At 40.7% G+C, this 27,687-nt stretch overlaps 1 protein-coding gene across 1 annotated transcript; it reads right to left on the bottom strand.

Annotated features, from left to right (window-relative positions):
* Window positions 1-6: 6 nt before the first annotated feature.
* Fundc2 (FUN14 domain containing 2) lies at window positions 7-21,290 on the bottom strand. Its single transcript, XM_004648250.2, has 5 exons — window positions 21,135-21,290; window positions 18,129-18,279; window positions 4,661-4,736; window positions 2,360-2,491; window positions 7-224 (listed from the first exon to the last, which is right to left on the bottom strand). The coding sequence occupies exons 1-5, from the start codon at window positions 21,265-21,267 to the stop codon at window positions 147-149; spliced, it is 570 nt and encodes a 189-aa protein (XP_004648307.1). The 5' UTR covers window positions 21,268-21,290; the 3' UTR covers window positions 7-146.
* Window positions 21,291-27,687: the final 6,397 nt, after the last annotated feature.

Here is a 27,687-nt window from a genome sequence, read left to right as displayed (position 1 = left end):
ACAGATGCCTAGAGAAGCCATTCAGATCTGTCACAACAGGGAGGAAGGCACAGGAGAAGAGCAGGGAGACATTTGATGCCCTATTATGGAGTGTAGGCTGTCCGCTGGAGGGAAAAAACCAGAAAATAGAAGTACAGTTGTTCTCCTTAGGATGCCATGCCGAGCAGAAAGCCTCCAAAAAATCCTCCAGTCACAACAACATTCTTCTTCACAAATGACACAACCTGGGAACAGAATATTTAGCAAATGGGTTATTTTGTAAAAGATGTTAATATCAGGATTCATCTCTATTACTGATGATTAATAAGCAACATCCTCATTTCCTTAAACTACAAAGATCACCATCTCTCTTTGCCCTGTGAAGTTCCTCCTTATCTGAGGCTTGGAGGGTACATCCAGGTACCCTTAAGCCTCCTGGCCTTATTATCCCTTGAACTCAAGTACAGGGACTTCATCTCCCATGTAAGCTACTGACACCCTAAATTCGCCATCATTTTGTCACCCCATTCTTCTTCAGCCAGTCTTCAAACCTCACTCCCACCCCTGCCCTTAACTCCCCTGGACCTTCACATTTCTCTAAATAAATGGGGACATCTACCACCAGAAGGAAACAAAAGAGGCTCCACCTTTTTTGAAATAACTGCATTTATTATTTCTATTTTCTTCCTATTTATTCTTCAATTTGTTACTTCATCACTCAACTTCACCACTAAAACTGTTTCAAGTTATCTCACTGCTAAATAGTGAACTTCACAGCTTTGTTTTCCAAGTCAGAAAACAGGTTCTATGATCCCACACTGGACAACAGCACCAGCTTTAACAAATAGTTGCCACCGTACAAGGACTGTCACCGTGTACCTGACGTGCTGAGGCTTCTGCTCAGAATTTTTTCTTTCATTTGGGCCAGGGAGATAGCTCAGCACCATAAGCACCTGCCTGGCAAGCACAAGGTCCAAAATTGAACCCCCAGTACTGCAAAAAAAATTCTATTTTGCTAAGTCACTTATCATTCAACTATCTGTTTTCCAACTTCCAGAAGTTGCTGACATGTCTTGTCTTCTAGTGTTTATCTCCTGTTCTCTTGGTCCTTGTGAGTTTGGGCTTTTTTTACTTTGTTACCATCTTTCAGAAATACTTCAGAAGTTGAAAAAAGCACATGTATTTACCTGCCATATTTACCTAAGTACTTCATCTACTACTCCACTTGGTTACATGACAGTTTCCTGTCACTGCTACTACAGTGTGACTTCCACAAGGACAAGGAGTATGCCGATTTATCTTTAAGTCCCCAGTCCCCAGCACGAAAAGCCCCTCAGTATACAATAACCCTGAGGACACCGGGTGTTTTCCTCCTCTGCACTAAATCTGTTCCTTTTCCCCAGGAAGTAGAGGGAGCTAGAGACCAGCCACCTTCTTGACAGTCCAACTCCAGCTTATTTTTCCCCAATACAGTGTACTTGTTTTTTTTTGGGATAATTAACATGTTTTTAAAGGTAATAAAGTAGCAAAACACAGAGATTTACTGTCCCTTTAATGAAAGCAAATATAACCTAACTTGGATTTATGCTCCTGTATCTGCTTTTAAATAAAGTTTTATAGCAACATAGCCACACCTACTTGTTTATACATCATCTACGTCTATTTTCATTTTACATAGTAGCGTTGAGTAGTTATGACAGAGACCGTATGGCATGCAAAGCTGAAAATATTTACCATCTGGCCCTTTACAGAAGCCTGCCAACCCCTCAGCTCGGCAGTCCTACTAGTTATGCAGATTGTGGATGTTTCAGAGAGAAGTGGGCTCAGAGACAAAAACAAATGATCACACGGGCAGTAGAACTGACTTCCTATCCGTGGCAGTAGCCCAGTCCTCCAAGAACTAGCCAACTACCAATATTATCTGTATCATTTTGTATACTCACTGATAAAGGCCACCAACTGATTCATTTATACAGCTTTTTAAAAATTTAGTACAGGGTCTCACTACACAATTTGGACTTACAGTGATCCTCCTGTTTTCAGCTTCCCAAGTGCTGGGATCACAGGCGTGCACCACCATGCCCTGTCTCATTAGCCTTCTCAGGGCCGGCACAGCATGCCGGGTCCCTGTGCCTACCTCAGCAGGCACTTTAGTCCACTGAGCTATCTGGCTGGCCCTCATTTATGCAGCTTTTTTAAAAGGGCTTTGAATTAGATGTTTCAACCATGGCTAATTTATACAATATGGTTTTCATCATATTATTCCAAGTTCTTTATAATTTCTTTAACCTTGGCCCCTTGGCCACTGCTGAGATGTTGGTGTGCCTGCTTCATTTCTGTCTACCCTTCACACACGGCCTGTGAACAAAACTTGCCGTACCTCCTCGGCTTTGCTCTTGACCTCGGTTGTTATCTGGTTGCTCTTCCGAATCTTCAGCTGCTCTTTGGCTTTTTTCATGTCTGTCTCTACTCGCTGCCAGTCGACTTTAATATATCCAGTGTGGTTTGCAAGCTACGTTTTCAAGAAGAAGAAGAAGAAATGAGAAACAGAGACCTGCTATTTCTTTTTGTCAGCATAAATCATGAAGCAGACAGTCGAAACTCTCCAACTTCTCACTTTTGGAAAGAACTCTCTCTGGCTCTTTGTAGACAATGACATTCAACATCTACTCAGCATCCACCCCATGCATCCCTGGCACGGGATATAAACAGATGGCCCTCAGTAACTGCTGGCAATTCTCTTGATGTATTTGTGGTCTTCTCCCTCCTTTACAGAATTTTGTTCCCAAATTTCAAGTTAGCTTAAACAAGAAGATGGTAAATGAAAATCAAAACAGGCAAGTCAGAGAAAACAATCTTATCAAGGAATTTTGAACATGACAAGATTAAGTGCACAGACTTACGAAGGGTGAGTGTCATACAAGGAGTAAAGAATGAAATGTAGCCCATCACTCAGTCTCCCATGAGTATCACTTCTACCCAATTTTTGATCATCATCTAAATGGGAATCCTTTACCCTTCTAGAGTCTCTTCCTGCAGTTGCTCTTCCTCTAGTCCTTACTTTATTTAATGACACCACTGCCAATTTTTACGCAAACAGGACAGGCTGGAGAAAATGTTCGGATCATGAAGAAAACATTAATACTCATAAAAAGTGAAGTTCTTTTACAAGTCAGTCGGAAAAAACTCCACTTACACAGGCAAAGGCAATTCACATAATACACTGACCAAGAAAAAGTTCACCTTCACTAAATACTTCAGGTCGTATAAATTAAGACAATAAGTCAGTACACAGTTCTTTTACCAGACTGGAGAAAAAGATGAAGAGTATCCTACATTAGTGAAGGTCTGGAAAAACATCATTAATACGTCATATTAACAGCATTACCTGGAGCCTTTTAAGAGAGCAATCTGGCACAATCTACTGACACTAACACTATATGTGCCCTTATGCATGTATACACTGTTTTATGTGGAAGACTTAACACAGGAGGGATGTGTAAAATGCAACACCAGCACAATCTTTTTTTTAAATTTTATTTATTTGTGTGTGTGTGTGTGTGTGTGTGGCCAGCTCAGCCCACCAGGGGGCGGGGCTGGCTGGCATGTGGTGCTGGGGGATTGAACTGCTGTGGTCCCTGTGCTTTGCTAAGCTTGTTCTAAGTAGGTGCTTTAGACCACTGAGCCATCTCACCAGCCCCACAATCTTTTATAGATATTTAAAAACACAAGTTCTAGTCCGATCCCCCACCCCAGGGTGCACTGAGATGGCAATGGAGACTGGGTGTGGTGGCGCGCACCTGTAATCCCAGCTCTTGGGAGGCTGTAAACAGGCGGATCACTACGAGTCCAATCTAGTAGTGAGACCCTGAACACCCTGTAGACCTTTCCCTAAAATACAAAAAAAGTTCTAAAGCTTACATAGAAAGGTAAATGAACTAGAACTGCTCACATAGTTATGAAAAAAAAAGAGATCTGGGGCTGAGGGTGTAGTCAGTGGTATAGTACTTGCCTAGCATACACAAGGCTATGACATTGTTCCAAGATGTGGCATTTTGCATACTGTGCACAAATCAGTCACCTTTATATACAAATTCACAAACATAAATTTCTTTTTGTTTAAATAAATGTGTTGGTTATCATTTTCATTGGCATGAATATTAACATTCACTTGGGCAGTAATTACTCACATTCAACCAATAAACTAGATTTGGTCCATTTATAGACTTTTTATTAACTTTATTAGCAAAAAGACCTATAAAAGTAGGTAAATAATTTATACTTGCAGTGGTACACACTGATGGGATAGTAATACATACATCACTGGTAGTTGAAGCCAGTGGGAAGGTGTTAACTCATGGGAATAAACTGTATCACAAGGCAACAGGGTCACTTAAAGTTTTAACATCACATCTGCTTAATATTTCAGTAGTTCTTAAGGGAGCTACAATAAGGTATATGTACTTTTGTCCCCATGTTATATATGAGGAAATAAAATGTGACTAGTAATTGATAAAACTTGAGTGAAATGGTTACCAGCTTTTAAAACAGTACACAGAAACAACTGCAAAAACTATTCTAGCATAATATGGACAGAACTACACTTTCATTCCTCCAACTTCAATGGTCCCTAATGGAGAAGTAGAATTTTCAAATGGCTAAGAACATTTCATATACAGACCTGAAGGAGAAAAAATCCACCTCCAACAGCTGTAGCAGCCAACTTTCCAACCTTCTGGAATATGAAACCAGTACACCTACAAAAACCAAACCAACATGAGGTAAGCTGGCGGTCTACAGAGGCACACAACAAGTACTTCTGCTGATGTTCATATCTTATCTTAAAACGATCCAGCCTGTTCGTTCCTACCCGCCACAGAAAGCCAGCTCCAAGTGGAGCACGACATAAATCCAATCTTGGCTGCATCCCTTTTGAAGTCTATGGTTTTAGCAAGAACCTTCAATTCACAGAGATAAAGGCAACTGTGCTGGTGGATCACATTGGAGGATAGAGAAGTTGCAGGGGCTGAGGATAGGACTCTGTCCTGAATGACACAGGCAAACAGTGCCTGGCCTTTTTAATGACATGAAAACAAGAAAGAGGAACAGAGAAAAGGTGATCGGGCGGTGGTGAGAATAATGCCACTTGGATGAATGTGAAATGTCTATATCTGTGATGGCAAATCTTTTAGGGCTTTCAGTGCTAACAGCGCACTGTGGCACAAGTGCCATAGGTTCACCACCACAAGCCCACATGGTAGCTGAGTGGCTACATCTAATGGCCAGTTTAATATCATTATTTGCATTATAGTCTACTTTTGCCTCCACCTTGAACTAAAAATAAACAAGCCATAGGCTCCATGAGGGCTGATATTCTATTTTGTTCACTGCTGCATACAAATATTCTATAGTCATTAATAACCACTGCTGAAAAAGTTCCCCTGCACTGTAATTCTTCTCCAGCCACCTTCCCTTTCCTTTGGCCTCCTTTATAGTAGCAAAAAAAAGTTTAGGACTGCCTACAATTGCTGCTGCCATCGTGGTCCTCTGCATCCATTCTCTCAAATCCACTCCATGCAGACTTTTCTACTATGGCTTCAATAAAACCATTTTATCATGATGACACCTAATGCTAGTGTTAAACTTTTCAGGCCTCATTTGGGAACTTTGGGAAGAGTTGATTATTCTCTTTTTATTTTATTTATTTATTTACTTGCAGAACCAGGGATTGAACTCAGGCCCTTGCACTAGCCAGTCAAACACTTACTCTACTGAGCTATCTCCTCGGCCCTGATTACTCTCTTTTTAAAAAAGCAACTGGGCTTACAACATGATGTGATAGGACACACATAATTAAATGGCTACTGCAGTGAACTAACAATCCATCATCTCACAAATTCACTTTTCTAGTTACAAGACGAGCTAAAACCTATTTATTTAACAAACACCTGAACATAATACAATTTTATTACCTATAATCCTCACATTGTATATTAGGTATCTAGATTTGATTATCTTCCATACCTGCTACATCTGTCCTGCTACTTGGTCCTACTTGGGCCTACACCACCCCTGCCCTGACCCTGGTACCCAATGCCTGGTTCACTAACTCTGTGTACAGCATTTGATGTTTTAAAAGAAGATTCCAAAGCTCAGTCACACAGTGCTTTTCTTTCTGTGCCTGGCTTACTTCGCCTCCTCCATACTGTGTTCCACAACGGGAGCACTAATTTACATTCCCAGCAACAGTGCTCAAGGGTTCCCTTCCTCCACAACTTGACCAGCTCTAGGGATCTTTAGTCTTTTGGGAAAGAGCTATCCTAACAGGTGTGAAGTACCATTTTACTGTGATTTTGATTTGCATTTCCCTGACTACTGATGAGGATCATTCCTCTGTGCGCTCAATTTCTAGACACTCTCATCTGTCTCCATGACTAAATGGTATCTGCTCTGGTCTTTAACAGGCTCTCTAGGGAATATTATTGTTACAGCTTGTCACCTGACCTCATTACACCCACTTCTGATCCCCAGAATATATTCTCAACATGATGAAAAAGATGTGGTATTTTTATACAATGGAGTATTACTCAGTTATAAAGAATGATAAACTCAAAGCCTTTATATTTAAGTGGATACCACTTGAAGATATACCCATAAGTGAAATAAATAAGACCCACATTTGTAAATATATAGTCTCCCTAGTGTAAGAACTCAAAAGAAAAAATAAAAATAGAAAGGTATAACACAATTAAAAGGAAAGCAAGAACTTAAGGATTAAACAACGAAGAGAGGGTAAAGAGGAAAGCTAGGAAACATGACAGGGGGAAAGCCATACATTTATATGCACAAGATGGAAAAGGTAATGATCTTGAGAATCTTCAGCAGGTTTTTGAAACTAGCAGTTAACTGGCAGGATTCTCACCCTGACTAAATATATATGGTGATACTGGAGAACTAAGCAACTGCACTGAAGATAGCAATGTGTAATAGAAGGGTCATGCTTGGAGTGCCTGTCACTCTGGTCTTCTAAATACATACAGCTTGTCATGACACACCAATTACTGCCATACTGTCTCTCCAATAAATGCTTGTTTAAAAAAAGGGTAATAAATGAAAACAAGAGACAAGAAAAAAATGCCATAGGACTGTCCTGCTACAATGCTGTATATGGTTAGATTTCTAAATTTCTGTGTAAAAATATTTAATTGTTTATTCCTATTTTTTTAAATATTTTTTCTTATTTTATTTTTTCCCTTCACATTCTGTAAGGATTTAAAGTTTAACATACCAATACTTGATGGAAAATACTTGTTCTATGTTTTATCTAAGACATTTGAAATTCAGACAGATAGTGAGGTTAAGCTCAACTGCCTATGTTATAGGTTAATATTATTAAGCTTCTCTTCTGGATAGTTAACAACTTAAGTTTGCAGACCAAAAATTAGAGAAAAAGAAGGGCTGCAAGGACAGCCAACATTTTCGTTCTAGCCTCTCAAGGTCAGTGAGCACTCAGGACATAGGAGAACCTGTACTGTAACATCCTGTAACTCAGCTGTGTCCCAAATTTTCTGATCAAGGAGATTATAGGGCCACAGAGGAAAGTGATTGATGATATAGAGTGTGCCTAGGGAGAGTCACACGGAGAGAAAACATTCTCTCAGGCTTTCACAGAGAGCAAATTGGTCAAGCAATGGCCGGGACTCATCCACATGGCTGACATTCAAAGAGGATCTACAAACTACAGTATAGGGTTTCAGGGTAAATCCTGAGGGACATTTCTTGTTATATAGGTCTTGCTTTATCTTGGTCTTAACCATCCAGCAGAAAAGTATAAAAACGAGGTATAAAAAGTAAAGTCATATTAATATGCTGAGCTGTAAAAGGGTCAAGTCAACAACTTCTGATATTGCCAGTCCTACAGAAAACCCACTACTATTATGGACTACTGGACTATATTGAATTATTTTGCTGAATTCACGCACCTACAATATTTGAACGCAATGGAATACTCTTCTCTGACAAAACTAAACAAGAAAAAGGGTTACAAATGAAGGACCATTTTGTATCTGTATATTCAAAATAGGATAGATATACAGCTACTTTCGCTTAATTCAATGAGGAGAAAGATTTGTACTAATAGTGTTTGGACCGGATATCATGTCTGTATCTTGTACTATGAATAACCACTACGAAGACAACAATATGCAATGTATTAATTACTGAAACTGTCCTACTACTTGGTTTTGAAACTGTCTTATTGCTATTTATTTCTCAATAAAATTAATTTAAAAAACATAGCAGCATATACATTTTTTTCTAAAACAAGAGTCAAAACAAACCATGGCATGTGAGTCAAATCCAGACCATTTGCTAGGTCACAAAACAGCCTAAAAGGTAATGCACTCGGTGTGTAGAGACACCTGCACTCCTGTACTCACGACTATTCAACAGCCAAGCTATGGAATCAACCTATGTGCTTATCAGTGAATGAAGGTCCATACATAATGGAACACTATTCTGCCTTTAAAAGGGGAACACTTCATTTGCAACAGTATGGATGAAATTGGTGGGCACTGCACTAACTGAACCACCACATGATTTCACTAACATGGAGAATGGAAATGAGCTGATGCAAACAGTGTTATCAGAGGCTGAGGGGTGGGAGGCTCGTGCAGACGTTGCTTTAAAGACAGAATTTCAGGAAGAGTCCTGCCACTTACACGCAGGTAGGATGTTGTGATGTCATCCTTTGATTTTAGTCTATGAATTTCTTTTTGAGTTAAATGTGTATGCAAGATATTGTTACAGCGGGAGAGAAAGGGGGGAAGATACATGCTTATGCATGTATTCAGGATGGCTTACATAGTTGTACTCATTTCTGCTATTCTACAGAGGAGAGCAGTTGATGCTTGAATTTTTTGTCTCTTTTAATTTCTCATAACTTTTTATCAATTTTGCACACTTATTATCTGATAATATGAACAACTAATTTGAAGACAACATTAGGCAGTAAAGCAACCATTGTTGAATTCCTTTTAATATTCTGCTCTTGTACCAAATTTCTGGAATCTTGATTACTGTACACTTTGTGGTGTAGATTTATTTTGGTTATGGCTAACTGGAGTTATATGTGCCTCACTTATTTGTATGTCAAACTCTTTATCCATGCTTGGGAAGTTTTCTGCCAGGAGGACTGGTACTGTTCTATTCACTGCCACTGCAGTCCCTAACCTTGTCGCTAGAGGTTCCAATTAGCCACTACAGTTCAAATTAAAAAAAGAAAAGAACTGTCAGCCCATGGAGAGGGAGCAGCTTCCTGGTCACTGGTCCATAAGTGTGCTGGCAAAATTTGCTGCCAGACTACAGGGTCTTTGTTTGGAGGAAGGCAAAAGAGCCAAGTCTTTACAATCCAAATGTACCCTGTGTGGCTAGAGTTTGCCACACAACTGCCACATGGCATCAAGATGTATGTCCTTCCATTTCTTCCAGTTATCTGTGTTTTCAGATGAGTTTGTCTCAGTAACTCTGCCTGGGCTCCTCCTCTATTTGGCTGTGTTGAATCCGGCCTGTTTTCTCAGCCCACCTCACCCAGGATGGCTTCTGTGCCACCCTGTGTAAAGCAGGAGAAGCCCTCCCTATTATACCTATCCCAACCAAACCCAGGGAGTACCCCTTTTCTATTACCTCAACCTGACCTTATCTATCAGCCCAGCAAGGGGGATGCCTAACAGACCACCCTCTTGCACTGCAACCCTGAACCAGTCTGGTCAGATCGAGCTATCAGCAAGGAATTTATTTGGTAGCATTCTGTCTACTTCCAGTAATGTTCTGAAGTTAACCTGGAGATAAGGTATGGATATATCAATGTGTTGTAGTCAGTTTACAGGGGAAAAGATTTAATATAGGACACAATTCATAGGATTATTTTATAATACTCTCCTACAGTCAAAGGCAAAAAGAGTTCAGGAAATCTGTCCATGCACTAGAGAGCCAAAGAATACAACTGAGGGCCTGGATGCCAATGTCCTGCACAAGTCTAGCTGAAGGCCTAGAGCCCATGGCAATGTTCTCCATAAGTCCAACCAACTGTAGGCCTAGAGCACATGACAATGTATTATGCAAGTCTGTATCAAAGATCTGCACTGGGAAGGCCCAAAGGTCAGTGGTAAAGCTAGAAAGTCCATACCAGAGGGATGAAGCATCTGTGCTATAGGCTGAGGGATCTGCACTGTAGCCAGGAAGCAATGCTCAAAGTAAAGACCAGAGCTTCCCCAAAAGAGAACCATAGCCATCCTCAGTGACAGTAAGGTCTTACGCTCCTCCAAATGATGAGCACTGCAGAGTTCATACCAGGAAAGCCAGCATGACAAGTTTCTCCTGGAGGATCAACAGCACATCACTTTCCCCTCCAGTTCTCTTATGCTGTTGGCAACAATCCTCAGGTGGGTCTTCCACACCCAGGACCATGGTGTTTTAGTTCAGCTGAGTCTTACAAGTTGCCCATTAGTTAATCTATCACACAAGATGAGCAAGCCAATGTAGAAAAATTCTTAATGATCCATCTAATATTTTGATGTGAAACTTTGATTTGGCCCAATCTGAATCTTCCTGATGCTACTATTCTGGACACTTCAAGAGATGTTTGCAAGACCTGTAGTGGGTGCAGTGCTATCACAGGTTTTGAAAGCAAAAAAGGCAGAAGAAATCAGAGGAAAGAGTAACTGTGAAAGAATGGTTAGAGATATAATGTTTCTGGCCTTTGAGATGGAGGAAGATCAGGAGCCACGGAATGCAGCAGGTGGTCTCTCGAAGCTAGAAAAACCATGAAGGCCCAGGGATATAGCTCAGAGGCTTGAGCACCTGCCTGGCAAGTGCAAGGTCCTGAGTTCAATCCCTGGTACCGCAAAAACAAACAAACAAAAAACCCATGAAAACTGATTCTCCCCTAAAGCCTCCAGGAAGGAACAGTCTTCTTGATAACCTGACTGTAGCCCAGTGAGACCTGTGTTGGACTTCCAACCTAAAGAACTGTGAGGGACCTGAAGCTCTTAGAGATCAGTGACCTTCCCATAGTCATACTGTGAGTAAATGGATGAAACAGAGAGCTGACAGGGAATTGAAGCAATTTACCCAGTTCTCTATTCTATGAAGCTTACCAGCAAACATGCCAATGCATTCTCTATGGGATGTTTAGAGAACAAATGGATGTTTTGGGAGCACAAAGCTTTAAAAATTCTCCCATGGGTTCCAGACAGCTAAAATGTTAATGACACAGGAGGTGTCTGTAGATGAAAAATGTCAAGTTGAGTTTCTGTGGAAACTGGATCAAGAACTAAGTGAAATACAGCCTTTCCTAATCTTGGAGTCACTCAGAAGCTGACCTCTTAACAGTGGAGACCTATGTTGCACTTAAAAGACCATTTCGAATATCTAGTTTATCAAGAAAGTGTCACTGGAGGATGTAATGATATATAACAACATGTATATGGACTCTGGGATCCATTAACTCTGAATGAATTGCATTTGCATCACCCAAGGGCTGAATGATTCCAGCAAACAAGTTCACTTCCTAAAGCCTTGATTCCTTTACTTAAAGGAGTTAAATGATAATTACCTCACAGGTCTTACGAGAGATCAGTGAGACTGTGTATATAACGTGTCTGTCCCAGTGTCTGGTATATGATAGATCTTCACTACTGTTAAATGTTATCATCGAGAAAGCAATTTTATCTCCTGTGTAAGAATGGCTGTTCTCAAAAAGACAAAGTGCTGAGGAGGATGTAAAGGGAACCCTTGTACACTGTTGGTGGGAAAATGTAAATCAGTATACCCATTGTGGAAAACAGTAATGAGTTTCATCAAAAAATTAAAAATAGAACTACCATATGATTGAGGAATCCCACTACTGAGTTTCCATCTAAAGGAAATGAAATCCATATGTCAAAGACATCTGCACTCCCATGTTGATCATAGCATGGCTCACAATAGCCAAGGAACAGAAACAACCAGCGTGTTCATCACATGATGAATAGAGAAAGTCTATATACACACACAGAATCCTATTCGGCCATTAACAAGTCAAATTTTGTCATTTGCAGCAACACAGATGGAAATGTTGAGTGCGACAAGGCAGGCACAAAAAGCCGAGTGCTACATGAGCTTACTCACATGTGAAATCTGAAAAAGTTGATGTGGTACAAGCTGACAGTAGAATGGTCATTTCCAGAGGCTAGAGAGCATAAGGCAGAGGAGAGATGCAGTGAATTGATCAATACCATTGATCAATGGGTATTATAGCTCGACAGGAGCAAAAATTTCTGTAGTACAGTTGGGTACCTATAGATGATGACAATGCACTGTGTATCTCAAAAGGCCAGAAAGGATTTTCAACATAAAGAAATATTAAATGTGCTGGTTATGGCAGGACAAGCCTATAGGGAAGGCTGAGACAAGAGGACTGCTGGGAGTTTGAGGCCAGTGTGAAATACATAATGAGTCCAAGGCCAGTCTGAACTACACAACAAAACCCTGTCTCAAAAATTCAAAAAGAGGGCTGGCCAAATAGCTCAGAGGATTAAAGCACCTGCTTAGGCAGATGCAGGGGCCAGGAGTTCCATCCCCTGGCCTGTGCTGCCGGCCCCGCCTCTGGAGCACAATGAGATGGCGATTGAGACTGGGCATGGTGGCGTGCACCTGTAATCCCAGCACTTGGGAGGCTGAAAACAGAAGAATCACTACGAGTCCAATCTATGCAGTGAGACCCTGTACACCCTGTCCTAAATACAAAAAAAAATGATGAATACTTGATGAGATTTATGTTTGCTGTGATTTAAACACTGCACATATACAACATACTATGTGACGTTTCACATACATATACTAAAACATCACATAGTACTCCATTAATATATACAACTTTTATTATATGCCAATTAAAAATAAATATAAACATTTTTTAAAAGATACAAAATTTCAGTTAGAAGGAATAAATTCAAGAATTCTACACATCATTATGGTTACATTTAAGACTGTACACTGTATATCCAAATGTTGCTGAGAGTAGATTTCAAGTGTTCTCCTAAAAAAACATGTTAAGCACGTGAGCTGCAGGGCACGGTAATGCATGCTTGTAATCCCAACTTTTGGGAGGCTGTGGCAAGAAGATTTATATGTGTACAAGACCACCCTAGGCAACACGGTGAGTTCAAGGCTAGCTTGTACTACACAGCGAGACCCTTTTGCAAAGAAACACAAAAAAAAGTATGTGAGGGAATGCATATGTTCATGCTTTGACTCTATCATTCAGGAAAGTATGCATATGTAGAAACATTGCATACCATGAACATATACAACTGTTAATTTTTTTTAAAGCTTAAATGTAAACAGTGTAAGCATCCAATTAAAATGAAGACTGTCAACTGGAATTTAAAGACATAAGACCTATCTATCTGCTGCGTAGAGAAACCCATTTTAAACAAAAGACATCAGGAAGCTCCATGCATGGAGTTCCCTGGGATTGTGTTGTGTTGCTTCCCTGTGCAATAAGCACCCTTTCAATGTAAAATTGTAACCTCAAGTAAAACAGCTTAGTTCTGTGAATCCTCCCAGAGAATTAGTAAACATAAGGATAGCCTTGAAGATCCTCCCAAATATGCAATTAATGACTTTAGCAAGATTACACTATATAACACCAATACACAAATCAAATGCATTTTTTTGGAGACAGGATCTCACTATGTAGCCCGGGCTGGACTTAAATTCACAGCAATCCTCCTACCTCAGCCTTGCAAGTGTTGGGACTACAGGCATGCAGGATCACACCTAGCCGAACTTCAGTTTTGTATACAAGCAATAAATAATGGAAGAATTAAAATTCAAAATGGCATTCATAGCAGCATTATAAATATGAAATACTCAGAAGTATTCAGTATGTACTGATATAATATTGATCTATCAATAAGATGTACATAACGTATAAAGCGCTGCTGAAGAAATTAAGGGAAATCTAAACAGAGCTATGCCATTGTTTACAGCTCAATGCAATCCTATGTAAAATAACAGTCTTTGGGTAGAAAGTGGCAGCAAGGTGATTTTAAAATTCATATGGAAATGCTAAGTACTTAAAAGAGCTTTCAAAAAATGAAGTTTTAAGGCTTACAAGCTAATTTCATTCATTATTATAAAGTAATTGCCTTAGTTACCTTTCTTACTGGTGGGACAAAATACCCAGCACCTACAAGTTAAAGGAAGTTTTATTTTAGCTCTCAGTTTACAGAGGTTTCACAGTTCATAGTCAGCTGCTCCAGGGTAGCATGGCAGAGGGGCATGTGGAGGAAAAGCAGCCCATGGCATGGCAAGCAGGAAGCAACAAGCAGCGAGACTTCTGAACTTTTATCCCATTGAGACGGCAAGCCTACTGGATTAACTGGGGTAGGGGTTTCCTCCCACTATCCATACCCAGAACTACAACAAACCAATCAGTGGACTACTTTAGTTACTACACACCCTTAGTCCATACACACACACCCTAGATCCAGTTACCTCCAAAAAGCCCCACATATAGCCCGTGAGGCTTTGAGGGGACACCTAGATACAAAGCATAACAATAATCAAAATAGCATGATAATGGCACCAAGATACATCACTTCCCACCCACAATGACAGTTATAATAAAAATAAATATATCAAGTTTTGGTGAGGATGCACAGAAACTGGAGCCCTCATAAACTTTTTTTTTCCTTTTTTCTTTTTTTTTTGTGGAACCGGGGATTGAACTCAGGACCTTGCACTTGCCAGGCAAGCACTTATTCTACTGAGCTATCTCCCCAGCGCCCCCATAAACTGTTGATAGGACACAAAAAGATGGTTTGGACACTTAAAAATTGGCAAATACTTGAAAGGTTAAAACATTTGCTTACCATATGTCTCAGCCATATGTATAAGCCTATGTATTTATCCAATAGAAATGAAAGCACATGTTCAAAGAAAGATTTGTACACAAATGTTCACTGCAGTCTTAATAATAACCCAAAAGTGAAAACTATCCAAATGTACATCAAAGTAAACAAATTGTGGTTCAACCACCCAATAGAACACTACTCAGTAATAAAAAGGAATTAAGGATTGACACACAAAAAAGAAATGATGAATCTCAAAATTATTATGTTCAGTGATGAAGCCAGGTAGATTTTATAAGAATGCACAATTCATATGATCCCTAGAAAATGCAAAACAATCTACAGTGACAGAAAGCAGATCAGTGCTCCTGACACATGAAAGGGAGGATAGGATTGCAAAGAGGTATTCAGAAACTTTTGCAGAGCCAGATATGTTCACCATCTCCATTGTGATGATGGTCTTAGATGTGTGTGCATATATCAAAATTCATTAAATTGTGTATTTTGAATGTTTGCTACTAGTGATATGTAAACTTGCGCATTCAACTGTTAAAAAATAAAGGAAATAGCCAAAAAATTCCAAAGAAGATGCAAATACCCAAACACAAAGACATATACTGAGTAAAGAAGTACAGAGAATGACAACTTTCATAATACCTTATGTTGCGACAACTGAGTATTCCACATGGGAAAAAATGAAACGAGTACTCTACCATACATGAAATGCAAAAACAATTCCACGTGAATCATACAAAACAAAGTTCTGGAACATGGGATAGGCCAAAAATATTCTTTAAATAAAATATAAAAATCACTATTAAGGTAAAGAATTATCAAACTGACCACATTAAAAATAAGATCTTCAGTAAGATCCTTAATACCTTCAAAAGGTATCATAACTGGGCACACACCAGTGATGGCACACACCTATAATTTCAACACTTGGGAGGCTGAGGCAGGAGGATCACCATGAGTTTGAGGCTAGCATGGATTACATAAGAAAGTTCAAGGCACTACACAGTAAGACCCTGTCTCAAAAAAAAGTATAATAAGGGCTGGAGAGATAGCTCAGTGGTCTAAGCACCTGCTTGGCAAGCATAAGGACCCTGGTTCAATCTCTGGTACTGTGTGCTGTGCCAGCCCAGGACGCCAAGGCACCCCTGCTGGCCATGGAGACTGGGCATGGCGTGGTAGCACACACCTGTAATCCCAGCTCTGGGGAGGCTGAGACAGGAAAGAGGATCACTATAAGTCTGAGCAGCATAGTGGGGACCTGTAATAAATAAATAAATAAAAAGTATCACAAAGCAAATGAAAAGATAACTACAGAATACAAAATTTGTTTTAAAAGAATCTAAAAGCACATCAACAAACGACCGACACTTGGAATATATTTTTTAAAACTCTAACAATTCAACAAAAGAATGACAACTTTATAGTAAAAAAAGTAGCATGTAACTTAACATAACGACATATTGAACAAACACATATAAAAGTTTAATTTTACCCCTACTCAGGAAAACATAAAGGTAAACCATGATGAGATACCATTATCTGGGCTGGCCAAATAGCCTGCCCATGCTGGCCCTACCCCCGGGGTGTGCTGAGATGGCAACTGAGACTGGGCATAGTGGTGCACACCTGTAATCCCAGGACTTGGGAGGCTGTAAACAAGATGATCACTATGAGTCCATTCTATGTGGTGAGACATTGTACACTTTGTTCTAAATACAAAAAAAAGAGAGATACCATTATCTATCCCACTGGCTTAACAGCCAATGTCAAGTCTGTCAAGAATATAGAGTTACAACAACAAAAAACAATATAGAGCAACAGGAACATTCAGACTCTATTTCCAGGAGCACAACCTTTTACAACCACATTTGGAAAGCAGTCTGACAAGTAACCTACTGAAGCTGAAGAGACCATATCTCATAACCTAATAATCCCTAGGTGCAGATTCTACAGAAATGGGTAACACAAATACATGGGTATATTTGCATAGAGTTCATATGATTGTTATTCGTATTAGGTCAAAGTTGAAAAAGTCAAATGTCAGTCATCAAATGGATAAATGTTCTGTGGAATAGTCATAACAACAGAATTCTAAACACTAACAAAAACAAAGAAACTACAACTACACACAACATGGCCAAACATACAAAATGTCAGGTTGAACAGAAAAAGAATTGAAATACAGGGTGATTGCATTTATTTAAAGTTTGAAACTGGCCAGCAAGACAGCTCAGCAGACTAAGCACATGTTTAGGCAAGCACAGGGACCAGGTTTCGATTCCTGGTACCACAGGCCATGCCAGCCCCACCCCCCCCTCGGCACACTGAGCGAGCTACTAAGACCTGGCATTGTGGTACAGGCCTATAATCCCAGCGCTGGGGAGGCTGAAAACAGGAGGAACACTATGAGTCCAAGCTGCGTAGTGAGTCCCTGTACCAAATACATTAAAAATAAATTAACTGATTAGAGTTTGAAACCAAGTCAACTACAGTAGACTATTTAGTAACAATTACTATCAAAACTATCAGGGTCGGGGAGATGGCTCAGTGGAATAAGCGCTTCCCTAGCAAGCTAAAGGGCCTGAATTCAATCCCCAGTTCCACCAAAAAACAAAAACAAAAACAAATAAAACCTATTAAGAAAATCAAACAACTGCTTACCGACTTTTAGCTTTTCTGGGATGCCAGCCATATATGTTTTAACCTCAATGGTGTTGTTACACAGGAGTTTATAGTAGTCAAAATTTGCACTGTTCTATACTCATTTACATTATGCAATAAGCTTTTTCAAATATAAAGTCTCTGAAATTGATGAATTAGATGTTCACTTACTAAATTTGCTATTAACATTTTTTTACTATGTCACAAATGAAACCATAAGCTGTGTTGTATTACTACCTGACATAGCTAATGAGTGGCTACCTCCTTGTTCCAGCACTTATTAGCTATGTGGCCTTGGGCCATTTAACTTTTCTGGGCTTCAGTTTCTATAAAAGGAGCACAGGTAATAACCATATTAATTTCAGAGCTATGAGAAGGAAATGAGATACCTATCTAAGTACTTTAAACAGTGCCCAGCATGCGGTGAACACTACGTGTAACCATCAAGTATACCTTAGTATGTGTAAATAAATGCTACATGCTAAGTAATCAATTTCAACAAAGTCAAGATATTTTCAGTAATTAAAAGAACATTCCAATAACCTCAATACTAATTCCTGCACACAAGACACTTACCATCCTGTGACACCTCCAATTAACAGCTGGGTTGCCACACTATACTTTTCAGCAGAGGGTCCAGATTCTTGCCCAAATAGCTTGCGCCACCATGGCTGCTTTTTAGCAAATTCTGCAAGGTCCAGTGCCTCAAATTTTCCTTCAAAGTTTCCTACAAGAATTAAGATATTAAGTAAGAAAGCATCTATTTTTGGCAATAGTGAATCATTATCATTCCTAACTAGATTAAGAGATTTTTAAAGAAACAGAAGACAACAATATGCAATGTATTAATTATTGAAACTGTGCTAGTAATCGGTTTTGAAACTGCCTCGTTTCTCAATAAAATTATTTTTTAAAAAAGAAACAGAAGTAGATGTACCATGGATTCTCCAAGTATATTTTAAATAGTAAATAATGCAAACAAAACTACAAAATGCAGAAACTAAAGATGTCCTAAATTAATGGGCAGAGATACCATGTTTATATCATACAAAACTCAAAATGTTTTTAAGATGTTTATTCTATCTATACTGATCTATAGATGACACTAATTCCAAATCAGGTTTCTACCTAACTGACAAGCTGGTTCTAAAATTTGTATGAAAGTGCAAAGGAATTAGCACTGTGTTCCAGTTCCTGTGGCTGTACAACAAATCACCCCCAAACTTCATTCAATAAAATCATGCTATCAGTGATGGCACACACCTGTAATCAAAGCACTCGGCAGGCTGAGGCAAAAGGACTCCAACTTCAAGGCCAGCCTGGGCTCCAAAGAGAGTTCAAGACCAGCCTGAACTCGAGAGCAAGCCCGCCTCAAAACAGTAACAACATGCTATCAAATTATGTGGCTCAGGAATTTAGCCATAGCATTAATGACTGTTTCTACTTATCATGGTTGAGACTTTCACTGGAAACCTTACACAGGCTGAAAATTGTATAGCTAAAAACCTATGCACTCATCTGAAAACTCTACAGTCACATATAGACTGTCTATTGGCAGAGACCAGACTGGGCTTCCTTACAATATGGTGGCTGGGCTCAAGGAGTGACAGTTTCCAGTGAGGGGAAAACTAAGGGTAAGAAACCAGGCAGTGCTACTTACACTGAATTCTGCTCAGGAGTCACAAACTCCTAACCAGATTCAGGGCAAAGACTCCATCTCTTAGTGGGAGGAGTACCAAAGTCAGTTCAAAAAAAGACATGTGGGAGAGGAGGCAATGATTCAATAACTTTGGAAGACACACTGCCACAGTAATCTTGGGTGGAAAAAGAATAAAGTTTAAGAAATTTCAAGATTTATTATAAAATTACAGTACAAAACACAACTAACTAATTTCAGGATTATAAAGCTATGGTATTCAACATACCACTGAAATGACCAAAGAGTACACAAATATATCAGTGGAAGAGAATACGAAGTCCAGAAATAGATTCACACAGCTGTCACCTGCCTTTTAATAACGCACCAAGGCAATTCAATGGGGAAAAGCATGTGTTTCCAATAGTTGAAAATAGTCTATATTTATAGCTAAGAAACGAAATGATGCTCAAGTAGATCTTTACATCACACACAAAACAATAATTCAAGAGATTATAGATCTCAATGTAGCAAAACCACAGAATCAATAATTAAGGAATCATGCATTCTATGGCCTAACAATACATTTTCCTGTAACACCATTACTGTTACATTGGAAAAAATGATCACTGAAAAGAAAAAGGAGTTTGGGGTTTGTTTTAATGTACGTTTATCAAGTCTCTTAGCTGAATAACAGGCTGCAATCAAAAGGGAGATTATAAATCAGAGTGCCATCTGCTTTACCCTATTTTCTGCGGTCATCCCTAAGATGCCATTAAGACACGTGGTACCTGAAAGTCATTAGCCATCCTTATGAACTCCTTAAAATCAAGGGTGAGGGCTCTCCTTGCTCGTTTATTATAAGGGCTGAAATCTGTCAGACTCAAAGTTCTCACAGCTATTTGATGAAGCTACACACTTTAGGTAAATGAAAGCAATGTGTTCCCTACGAAAATGATCATATTACACATTCCAAGTTCGTAGAGTGAACTAAATTTAGTGGTGTGCTTATAAATGTTTAACAAGTGGCTTTGGGTGGGGGCTGATTTACTGTGCACACCAAATTTGGGGATGTATTCATAAATCCTGAGGACCACATCACTGAACTGTGACATCACTAAAACCTGAGTCAAAGGGATACATAGTAGTATCTAATTCTACGGTACTTCTTCCACAGATAAAATGGGTGTAAATAACTTTAAGAACGTAGATAACAGTAAAACACAGTAAGTAGAACGGGATGAACTTCAACAATTTAAGGCTAAGTATAGAGCTGAATTTTCGATGTTTAGCTATCAGATTTTCTGAACCAGTACTGAATGACGTACACCCTAAGAAAAACACAGAAGTATAACTTAAGGACGCCCTCTTTTCCGAATTACTGGGGCGCTTTCTTTGGTCGAGTCCTTTGGGTTAAAGAGCATTTTAAAGTTCTGTGTCATGAAAGCTACTTTTTTAAAAACCATCAATAATTCTGTTGGGAGGACCCAGTGAGTAAGACGCCTACGAAGGGCGGGCTAGGAACGTCTACAGGGACAAAGAAGCAGCGTCAAAGAAACAGCTGCCGGGGAGATGGCTCAGTAGAATAAGCGCTTCTCAAGCGCAAGGGCCTGAGTTCGATCCCCGGTTCCGGAAAGGAAAAAAAAAAAAAAAGAAAGAAAGAAAAGAAACAGAAACAGAGCTTCCCCGAAAACTGGAACGAGACGTCAGCTCGCGGCGCGGCGCGGGGCGGGGCGGGGCGGGGCGGGGCCAGAGGCTGGGCGAGTCGCAAAGCGCAAGGCCCGGTCGGGCCCAGGCCAGTGCGCGCCCGGGGCCTGAACGCGAGCGCCGCTCCCCGCTCCGCTGGGGCGCCATAGGAACTTCCGCGGCGGCCGACAAGCGCAAAGCCCCCGCTTCCGGGGCCCAAGGCAAGCGCTTCCCCAGGCGCCCTCCGCGCGCGCCCTTACCTTGACTGGACGCCGCCATTTCGGCGAGCTCGTCTCGCGAGGTTCCTCGCGCAGGCTCGCTGCGGCTGGACGCTGGGTGGCGCGCAGAGTTCATCGCCAGCTGGCTTCCGGCACGTGGGGCAGATGTTTCCATTCCCAGGCCGGCGGCGGAAGAGGAGTGGCGGGGCGCTGGGCGGGAGCTTTCCGCCCCTTGGCAGCTGCGTCACAAACGTCAGCCTGCGGTCACTATCCCGCTCGGCTGACCCAGGAGAGGCACATGCGCAGAAGGGGTCCCGTGGCAGCGCCTGCGCAACCGGGCCCTTCCGGGTTAAGACTAGTTGACGGGAATTTAAATAGTAAAATAGTGGCGCAGGTCTGTGAACCCAGCGCTCCGGGAGGTAGAGGCGGGGGACTTTTTGTAGTCCACAACGCTCCGGGCAGTTCTGCAATTTATCACATACCCTGTCTCAAAACAAAAAAAAGATCATTCAGAGCCCGGGAGATAGCTCAGTAGAATAAGGGCCTGCCTGGCAGGCGCAGGGTCCTGAGTTCAATTCCTGGTTCCGCAAAAAAAGTAAAAAATAAAAAAAGAACATCCCATCCCTGTCATGCCGTCCTGGCCCTGGCCCCCGGGCACGCTGACAGGACGACTGAGACTGGGCGTGGTGTTGCGCATCCATAATACCAGCGCTTGGTAGGCTGAAAAGAGGAGGGTCACTGAGTGCGAACTTAGTGAGACCCTATAGACCCGGCACTAAATACATTACAAAAGAAAAAGAACAAAATGTCCGTGACAACTGGGTTAAAACAGTAGTAGCACATAATCCAAAGCTTTAAAATTGCAGAAAACACAATTTTAAAATATTGAAATAAAAATATACTTAAGTTTTATAATTCTTATTATCCTTTCAGTTTGTTTTTGTTAGCTTTCTCAGCAATGCAGCGAAGCAATAGGAAAAGATAAAAGAAGCCTTTATTCACTACAAACACAGAGAACCCAGTGAGGCGGGAGGATCCTCTGACCTGAGACCATGGGGGACACACTCTGAGTGGAAAGTTTAGGACCCTCGGGAGCTGACTGGACAATCAGCGCGCAATGGGGAAGGTGACAGGAAATGGTATCCAGGACAGCGCTGGGGAAGACGGGGCAGGGGGGTCACTGGGAAGGTAAGCTGTTGGACTAGGGCTTCAGCCATGTTAGATGACCGCCACAATCATTCAGCAATTCATACCAGGGCCAGAACCTATCAATTTTCACTGCTTTGTTGAGAACAAACAGGTGTGTCCTTAGGCTAGCCATCTCACTTCTGTACGTAGTTGCGTTATCTATGTCTGTTCTGCAGTACTGCCAGATAACCTATGTTAAGCACATGGTGAAATATTTATCACCCTTACTGTAAAGGTCTACTTTTCTGTACTCCTCGACTCTCACACAGAAAAACTGGGTCTCCTTCATTTCTTTTGGTTCGTTTTCTCATTTTATTGTTCTACTTCTCACTCACTTAGACCACTTTGACTCCCTCCAGTGTCTCAAGAACGCTATCCTGGGAACTAAATAATAAAAAAAAAAGTAAGAGGAAAAAAAGTAAGCAAACAATCAGGTTAGTAGGACAGTTGCAATAGTTGATCTATTGCATATTGTCTTCGTATTAGTTAATCAGAGTATATGGGCAGGACTTCTATTTTTTTTTTTTTTTTGTATTTAGGACAGGGTCTACAGGGTGTTCTGGGTCTCACTACTAGATCAAACTCATAGTGATCCACCTGTTTACAGCTTCCCAAGTGCTGGGATTACAGGATCAAACTCCCAGCCCCTGTGTCTGCCTAAGTAGGCACTTTAATCACAGAACATCTTATCCAAACAATATTATCACAAAACATTCTTTTCAAGGAACGAAGAGAAGTTAGCTGTAAAACGTTCTTAACCATCTGTGTATACACATAATTTTGTTTTTCATTTCTTTTTCCCCCATTGCAGTTAGTCTTTTCTGAGATTCGTTATATTTTTAAGGGAATAAAAATAATTAGAAACAATACAGAATTTCACTAAACAAGATGGTTGGAATTCAACAATGGTTGTTATATTGCCTATTGTCTTCAAAGTATTTGTTCAGATTACCAGATATAAGCATGAAAAATTGGTCAAAAAATTAAAAAGAAGAAAAAATTTAAGCATTAACTATACCTTTCAATAGACCAGTAAAAATCATCAATACAATTATCCAGGCTATTCTGTGTATATACATACATATTTTCCACTTCTTTCTTTTCTCCTTTCCCTCATCCCAGTTCTTTGCATTTGAGCAGTTTCTTTCCCTTTCACAGTATCTATAATTAATACATTGCATATTGTTGTCTTCATAGTAGTTATTCATAGTACAAGATGCAGACATGAGTATCATGCTTGAATTCTACCACTTAAAGCTATGTTGTCTAGTGGCTTCTTGCTTCATTGCCCATAAAGTGAATACAGGAGGAGCTGCATTATTTATTGCTACAGGCTGGGACTGAGGGTCCCTGAGGCTCAAATAAGGAACTTAAGCCGCCCCTTTAAAATAAGGTTTCTGCCTGTTACAGAAAAAGAATTTTCAGGAATCCTCAGTAAAAGAGTCAGAAGAAGGATTTAGTAGAGGTAGACCGAGGATACACTCATGGGCATAGTGCAGGCGCTCAGAGAAATGAGGCCCCACACTTTTGGGAGCTGGGGATCACTTTGTGTTTTCAGGTGGAAACCTGTGCACCTCTTTAATCAATAGTCTCAGTGTTAGTGGGTGGGACAGGAAGGCCCACCCCTGGTAAGACAATAGTCTATTCCTATGGAAAATCCAAAAGGGTGGTCCTTCCTTGGGTGAAAGAGGAGTGTTTGCAAGTAAAAGGAAATGGGTAGACCCATGTGCAGCTGAAAGGGAGTTGCACCAATTTCCTGTTTTGGGAGAAGGAAAACAAGTAAATAAACCAAGCTTGTGTTCTGAACTTGCAGTTTTTCATTAAAGTATGCTTTTTTAAAAATATGATTTCCTGGGTCAGAGAGATAGCTCAAGCACACTAAAGCACCCTCTTGGTCAAGCACAGGGATGGCGGTTAGACCCTGGCTTCCTATGTCGCACCAGCCCCGCCCCCAGGGTGGGCTGAGCCAACCAGAGTCTGGGCATAGTGGTGCATGCCTGTAATCCCAGCTCTGGGGAGGCTGAAAGCAGGAGGATTATCATGAGTCTGAGCTATGTAGTGGGACCCTACAACAACCAAATACATTTTAAAAAATTATAATGTCGTGATGTCCTTTCTATCTAACATTATTTCTTCTGTGCTGCAGATATGGGAGCTAGGGCACCTTGTATACAGGCCTTCTCTGGAGTTTCCACCAGATGTGGAGGCATGAAAGACCAGCTAGCACCGGAAAGCACTATGGTTTGTGAGTTCCAATGACAGACTGCTTTTCTGATGCCATGTGTACTCTTATTTTTGCTTTTACCCTCTTTTTCTCTTTGGCCCAAGTTCGCTCTGCAGAGCTGGTTTCTTCTGTTCACCCCACACTTTTCAAAATAAACTTTTGGTACCTGTTATGGGTCAACTCTCCATAGGAACCAGATCAGCCAGATAGAGATTTGAATAGAGCCTTTTATTTACTGAGCTCAGGGCCGTCAGCCACTTCTCTCACAGGAGAAGGCTGATCGGCCCTCAATGTAGGTAGCAAGGGGGTATTTATAACAGAAATTACATCCAGTTTGGTAAGCAAACTTGTTATCTAGTACAGAACAACAGAAACTGCATTCATTTGACACAGCTGCAAACTTTATAACTAAAAGATCTTTCACAGCTTAGACATAAGTGCATATTTTTACGAGGTACATCTTAAGCTGACTATGTTGCAGAAGATGGTTGGGGAGGGAGTTTAGTTTGTGTTAGCTTGCTGCCTTGACAAGAAACAGTTATTTATTGTTGAACAGCCTTGAGCCGAAAAGGAGAACACATTTCTTAGAGCAGATAACAGGAAGCACAAGGGGTTTTTATAATTTTTCACAATTAAGGCACAAAACTCTATTAACCCTTTACAGTACCCTGTTTGGTTTATATCATTGAATTCTTTGTTCAAGACAAGAAGGATCTGGTATACTTTTGATTGGTGAGCCGTTTCTAAAGGAACTGCCCTATAACACTGTCTCATTATGAAGCACTTTGAACAGTTCTTACATATAATAAGTACTGTTTCTGTACATTCTGGTGATATAGGAGAAATAAATGTAACTCCCAACCTGCTAGATGTCAGATAAGTTGAGCTGATGTTCCCCAAAATCAAAGAATGAATTCTAAGGAGCAATGGAGATTAAGAATAGGAACAATTTTTAAAAAGCAATATTTCCTGAGTAACAGAAAAGGACTCAAAAGTAGGTTGCCAACGAGCCCACTTCTCAAACAAAGGTTGCTTGGGTTTGAGTTGTTTTTTTTCTACTGGGAATCAAACTCAGGACTTGCATTTGCCAGGCAGGTGCTTGTGCCGCTGAGCCATCTTGCCAGCCCACAAAGGAAGTTTTATAGAGCAAAATCACAAGGTGAGTACAAAGTGGGTCAGAACAATGGCCAACCAATAAGATTGCACATATAGCTGCTTAGGTAATATTAATGCAGTGGAGAAGCAGGTCATATGACAAGTGTACATGGAAACAACAAGGACTTTCTTTAGGAAGGGATGGGCCAGGAGGTCCTTGTTACCCACCAGGGTGACTGATATCTATCTAGACTTTATTTGACCAGGTGATGTCAATCATTGTACAATCTTCAGTTTATCGCTTATCCCTCAGGGAGGTATGTAGGCCTGGCCTTGGACAGGTACGCCTTCAGCCACAGTTGTGATGTGCTGTCTTCCTCTCCATGGACTCCCTTGAGGTCCTAGTCCTGTTGACTGCCTAGAATATTTCTACGTAGCTTTCTACCTAACTTAGCTGTCCATGATGCCAGTGCCTGGCACACAGGAGATCTCAGCAAATGTTTACCGAAGAGTCTTTTTATTTGTTTTCAAGCTGGACAACAGCTCACCACTTCTGTCCTGGGGCTACATGTAAGCAACCTTAAAATGCCCTAAGTAACACAGCACAAAACAAACGAAGCTGAGATGATCTCTAGTGCTAGCAAGGGTGAAGTTTGGGGAAGGCGTGGAAATGGAGCATCCTGGAGTTACAGGTGGAGGAAACAGTGTGGAGGCCTAGGCCCAAGACAGTGCTTGGCATTTTAAGGAAGAATGAGGAGTCCAATATAGCAGCACTGAACTTGAGCCCACAGTGGGCCATGAAAGGAGCATGCAGGCCATGTGGGATGCTGTAGATCATGGTAAAGACGTAAAGGTTTCTTGAGCGAGGTCAGAAGCTACTGTAGGGTTCTTCCCCTAAGAACAACAGGATCTTTTTTATAGGCTGGCTGGCTGGCTGGCTCGCTTGTTGCTTTCTTTCTTTCTTGTACAAACATTCTTTTATGATAGGCCAGGATATCTGTTATCCCAACAATACAAAAAGAAAACAGATACAAATTAGTATTAAGGGACTTCCTTACTTAAAATTACAAGACTAAGCTAAGCTAAGCAAAGCACAGGGACCGCTGTTCAATCCCCCAGCACCACATGCCAGCCAGCCCCGCCCCCTGGTGGGCTGAGCTGGTCACACACACACAAAATAAATAAATAAATAAATAAATATTAAAAAAAAATTACAAGACTAAGTATATGTATATGTATATTTAAATCCTTTTATTTTCACTCCATTGTTTGGCTGAATTGTATCAACATAATATCCGCCCTTCGTAATCCTTTTCTTATGAAAGGCATCACTCCTCTGTCACTCAAACCAAACTTCCTTCTCCTCCTCCTGGACTATCCCTACCTCTACTCATGAACTATCAACAAGACAACTTTCTGTGTTTTTCTGGAATTAGTCTCTTCTTTATTAGAGTTCCTATTTGCAATTCCTTTTCTTCTTAAGTGTGGCATGTGAAATTCTAACTGCTCTGTTCCAGTTTTTTCTTTCAGTCAGTGGTGACAGCTCCAATCTGTTTGCTTTTGTAGTTCTTATGTCATAGTCTTATTCACAGTAGCATAAACACGACTCTTAGTCTCTTCCTGCTCAATAGCAATGGATTTAAAAATGCACATGCACATGCAAAGCTTGGTATTGAAACTTCATCGCCAACAATTTCTTTACAGCATAAGTGGATTTTCTCTCTTGCTGAATCCGGATGATTAGTCTTGATTTCACATTCCAGCCTGTACTGAGGGGCATCCAGACTAAAGCCAGCCTTCTACACCGTCAGTTCTAACTTATGGACCTCCGCCTCTGTGCTGAACAGCTGGCTGTTTTATAGTTTCATACAGTTGCTCGGTGGCAGCACTGTGGGGCACAATGGTAGAAACAGGGTGATTAATAAGTTATTGGTTACCATTGCTCATGAAAGTGGATTCCAGAGTCTTTAACATCCAGAACACTTACTACTGCTGCTAAGGAAGAGAGAGTAGCCTAGGAATAGGAATAGAATGTAAAGCTCCACCGCTCAGTCCTCCCTATGCTGAAAGGTTTTCCTGCCTCTCTTG

This window comes from Octodon degus, unplaced genomic scaffold, assembly GCF_000260255.1.
Source record: "Octodon degus isolate 3935 unplaced genomic scaffold, OctDeg1.0 scaffold00373, whole genome shotgun sequence".
Taxonomy (NCBI): domain Eukaryota; kingdom Metazoa; phylum Chordata; class Mammalia; order Rodentia; family Octodontidae; genus Octodon; species Octodon degus.
The sequence above is the reverse complement of the archived record's forward strand: the minus strand, read 5'-3'. Positions and strand labels throughout refer to the sequence as shown.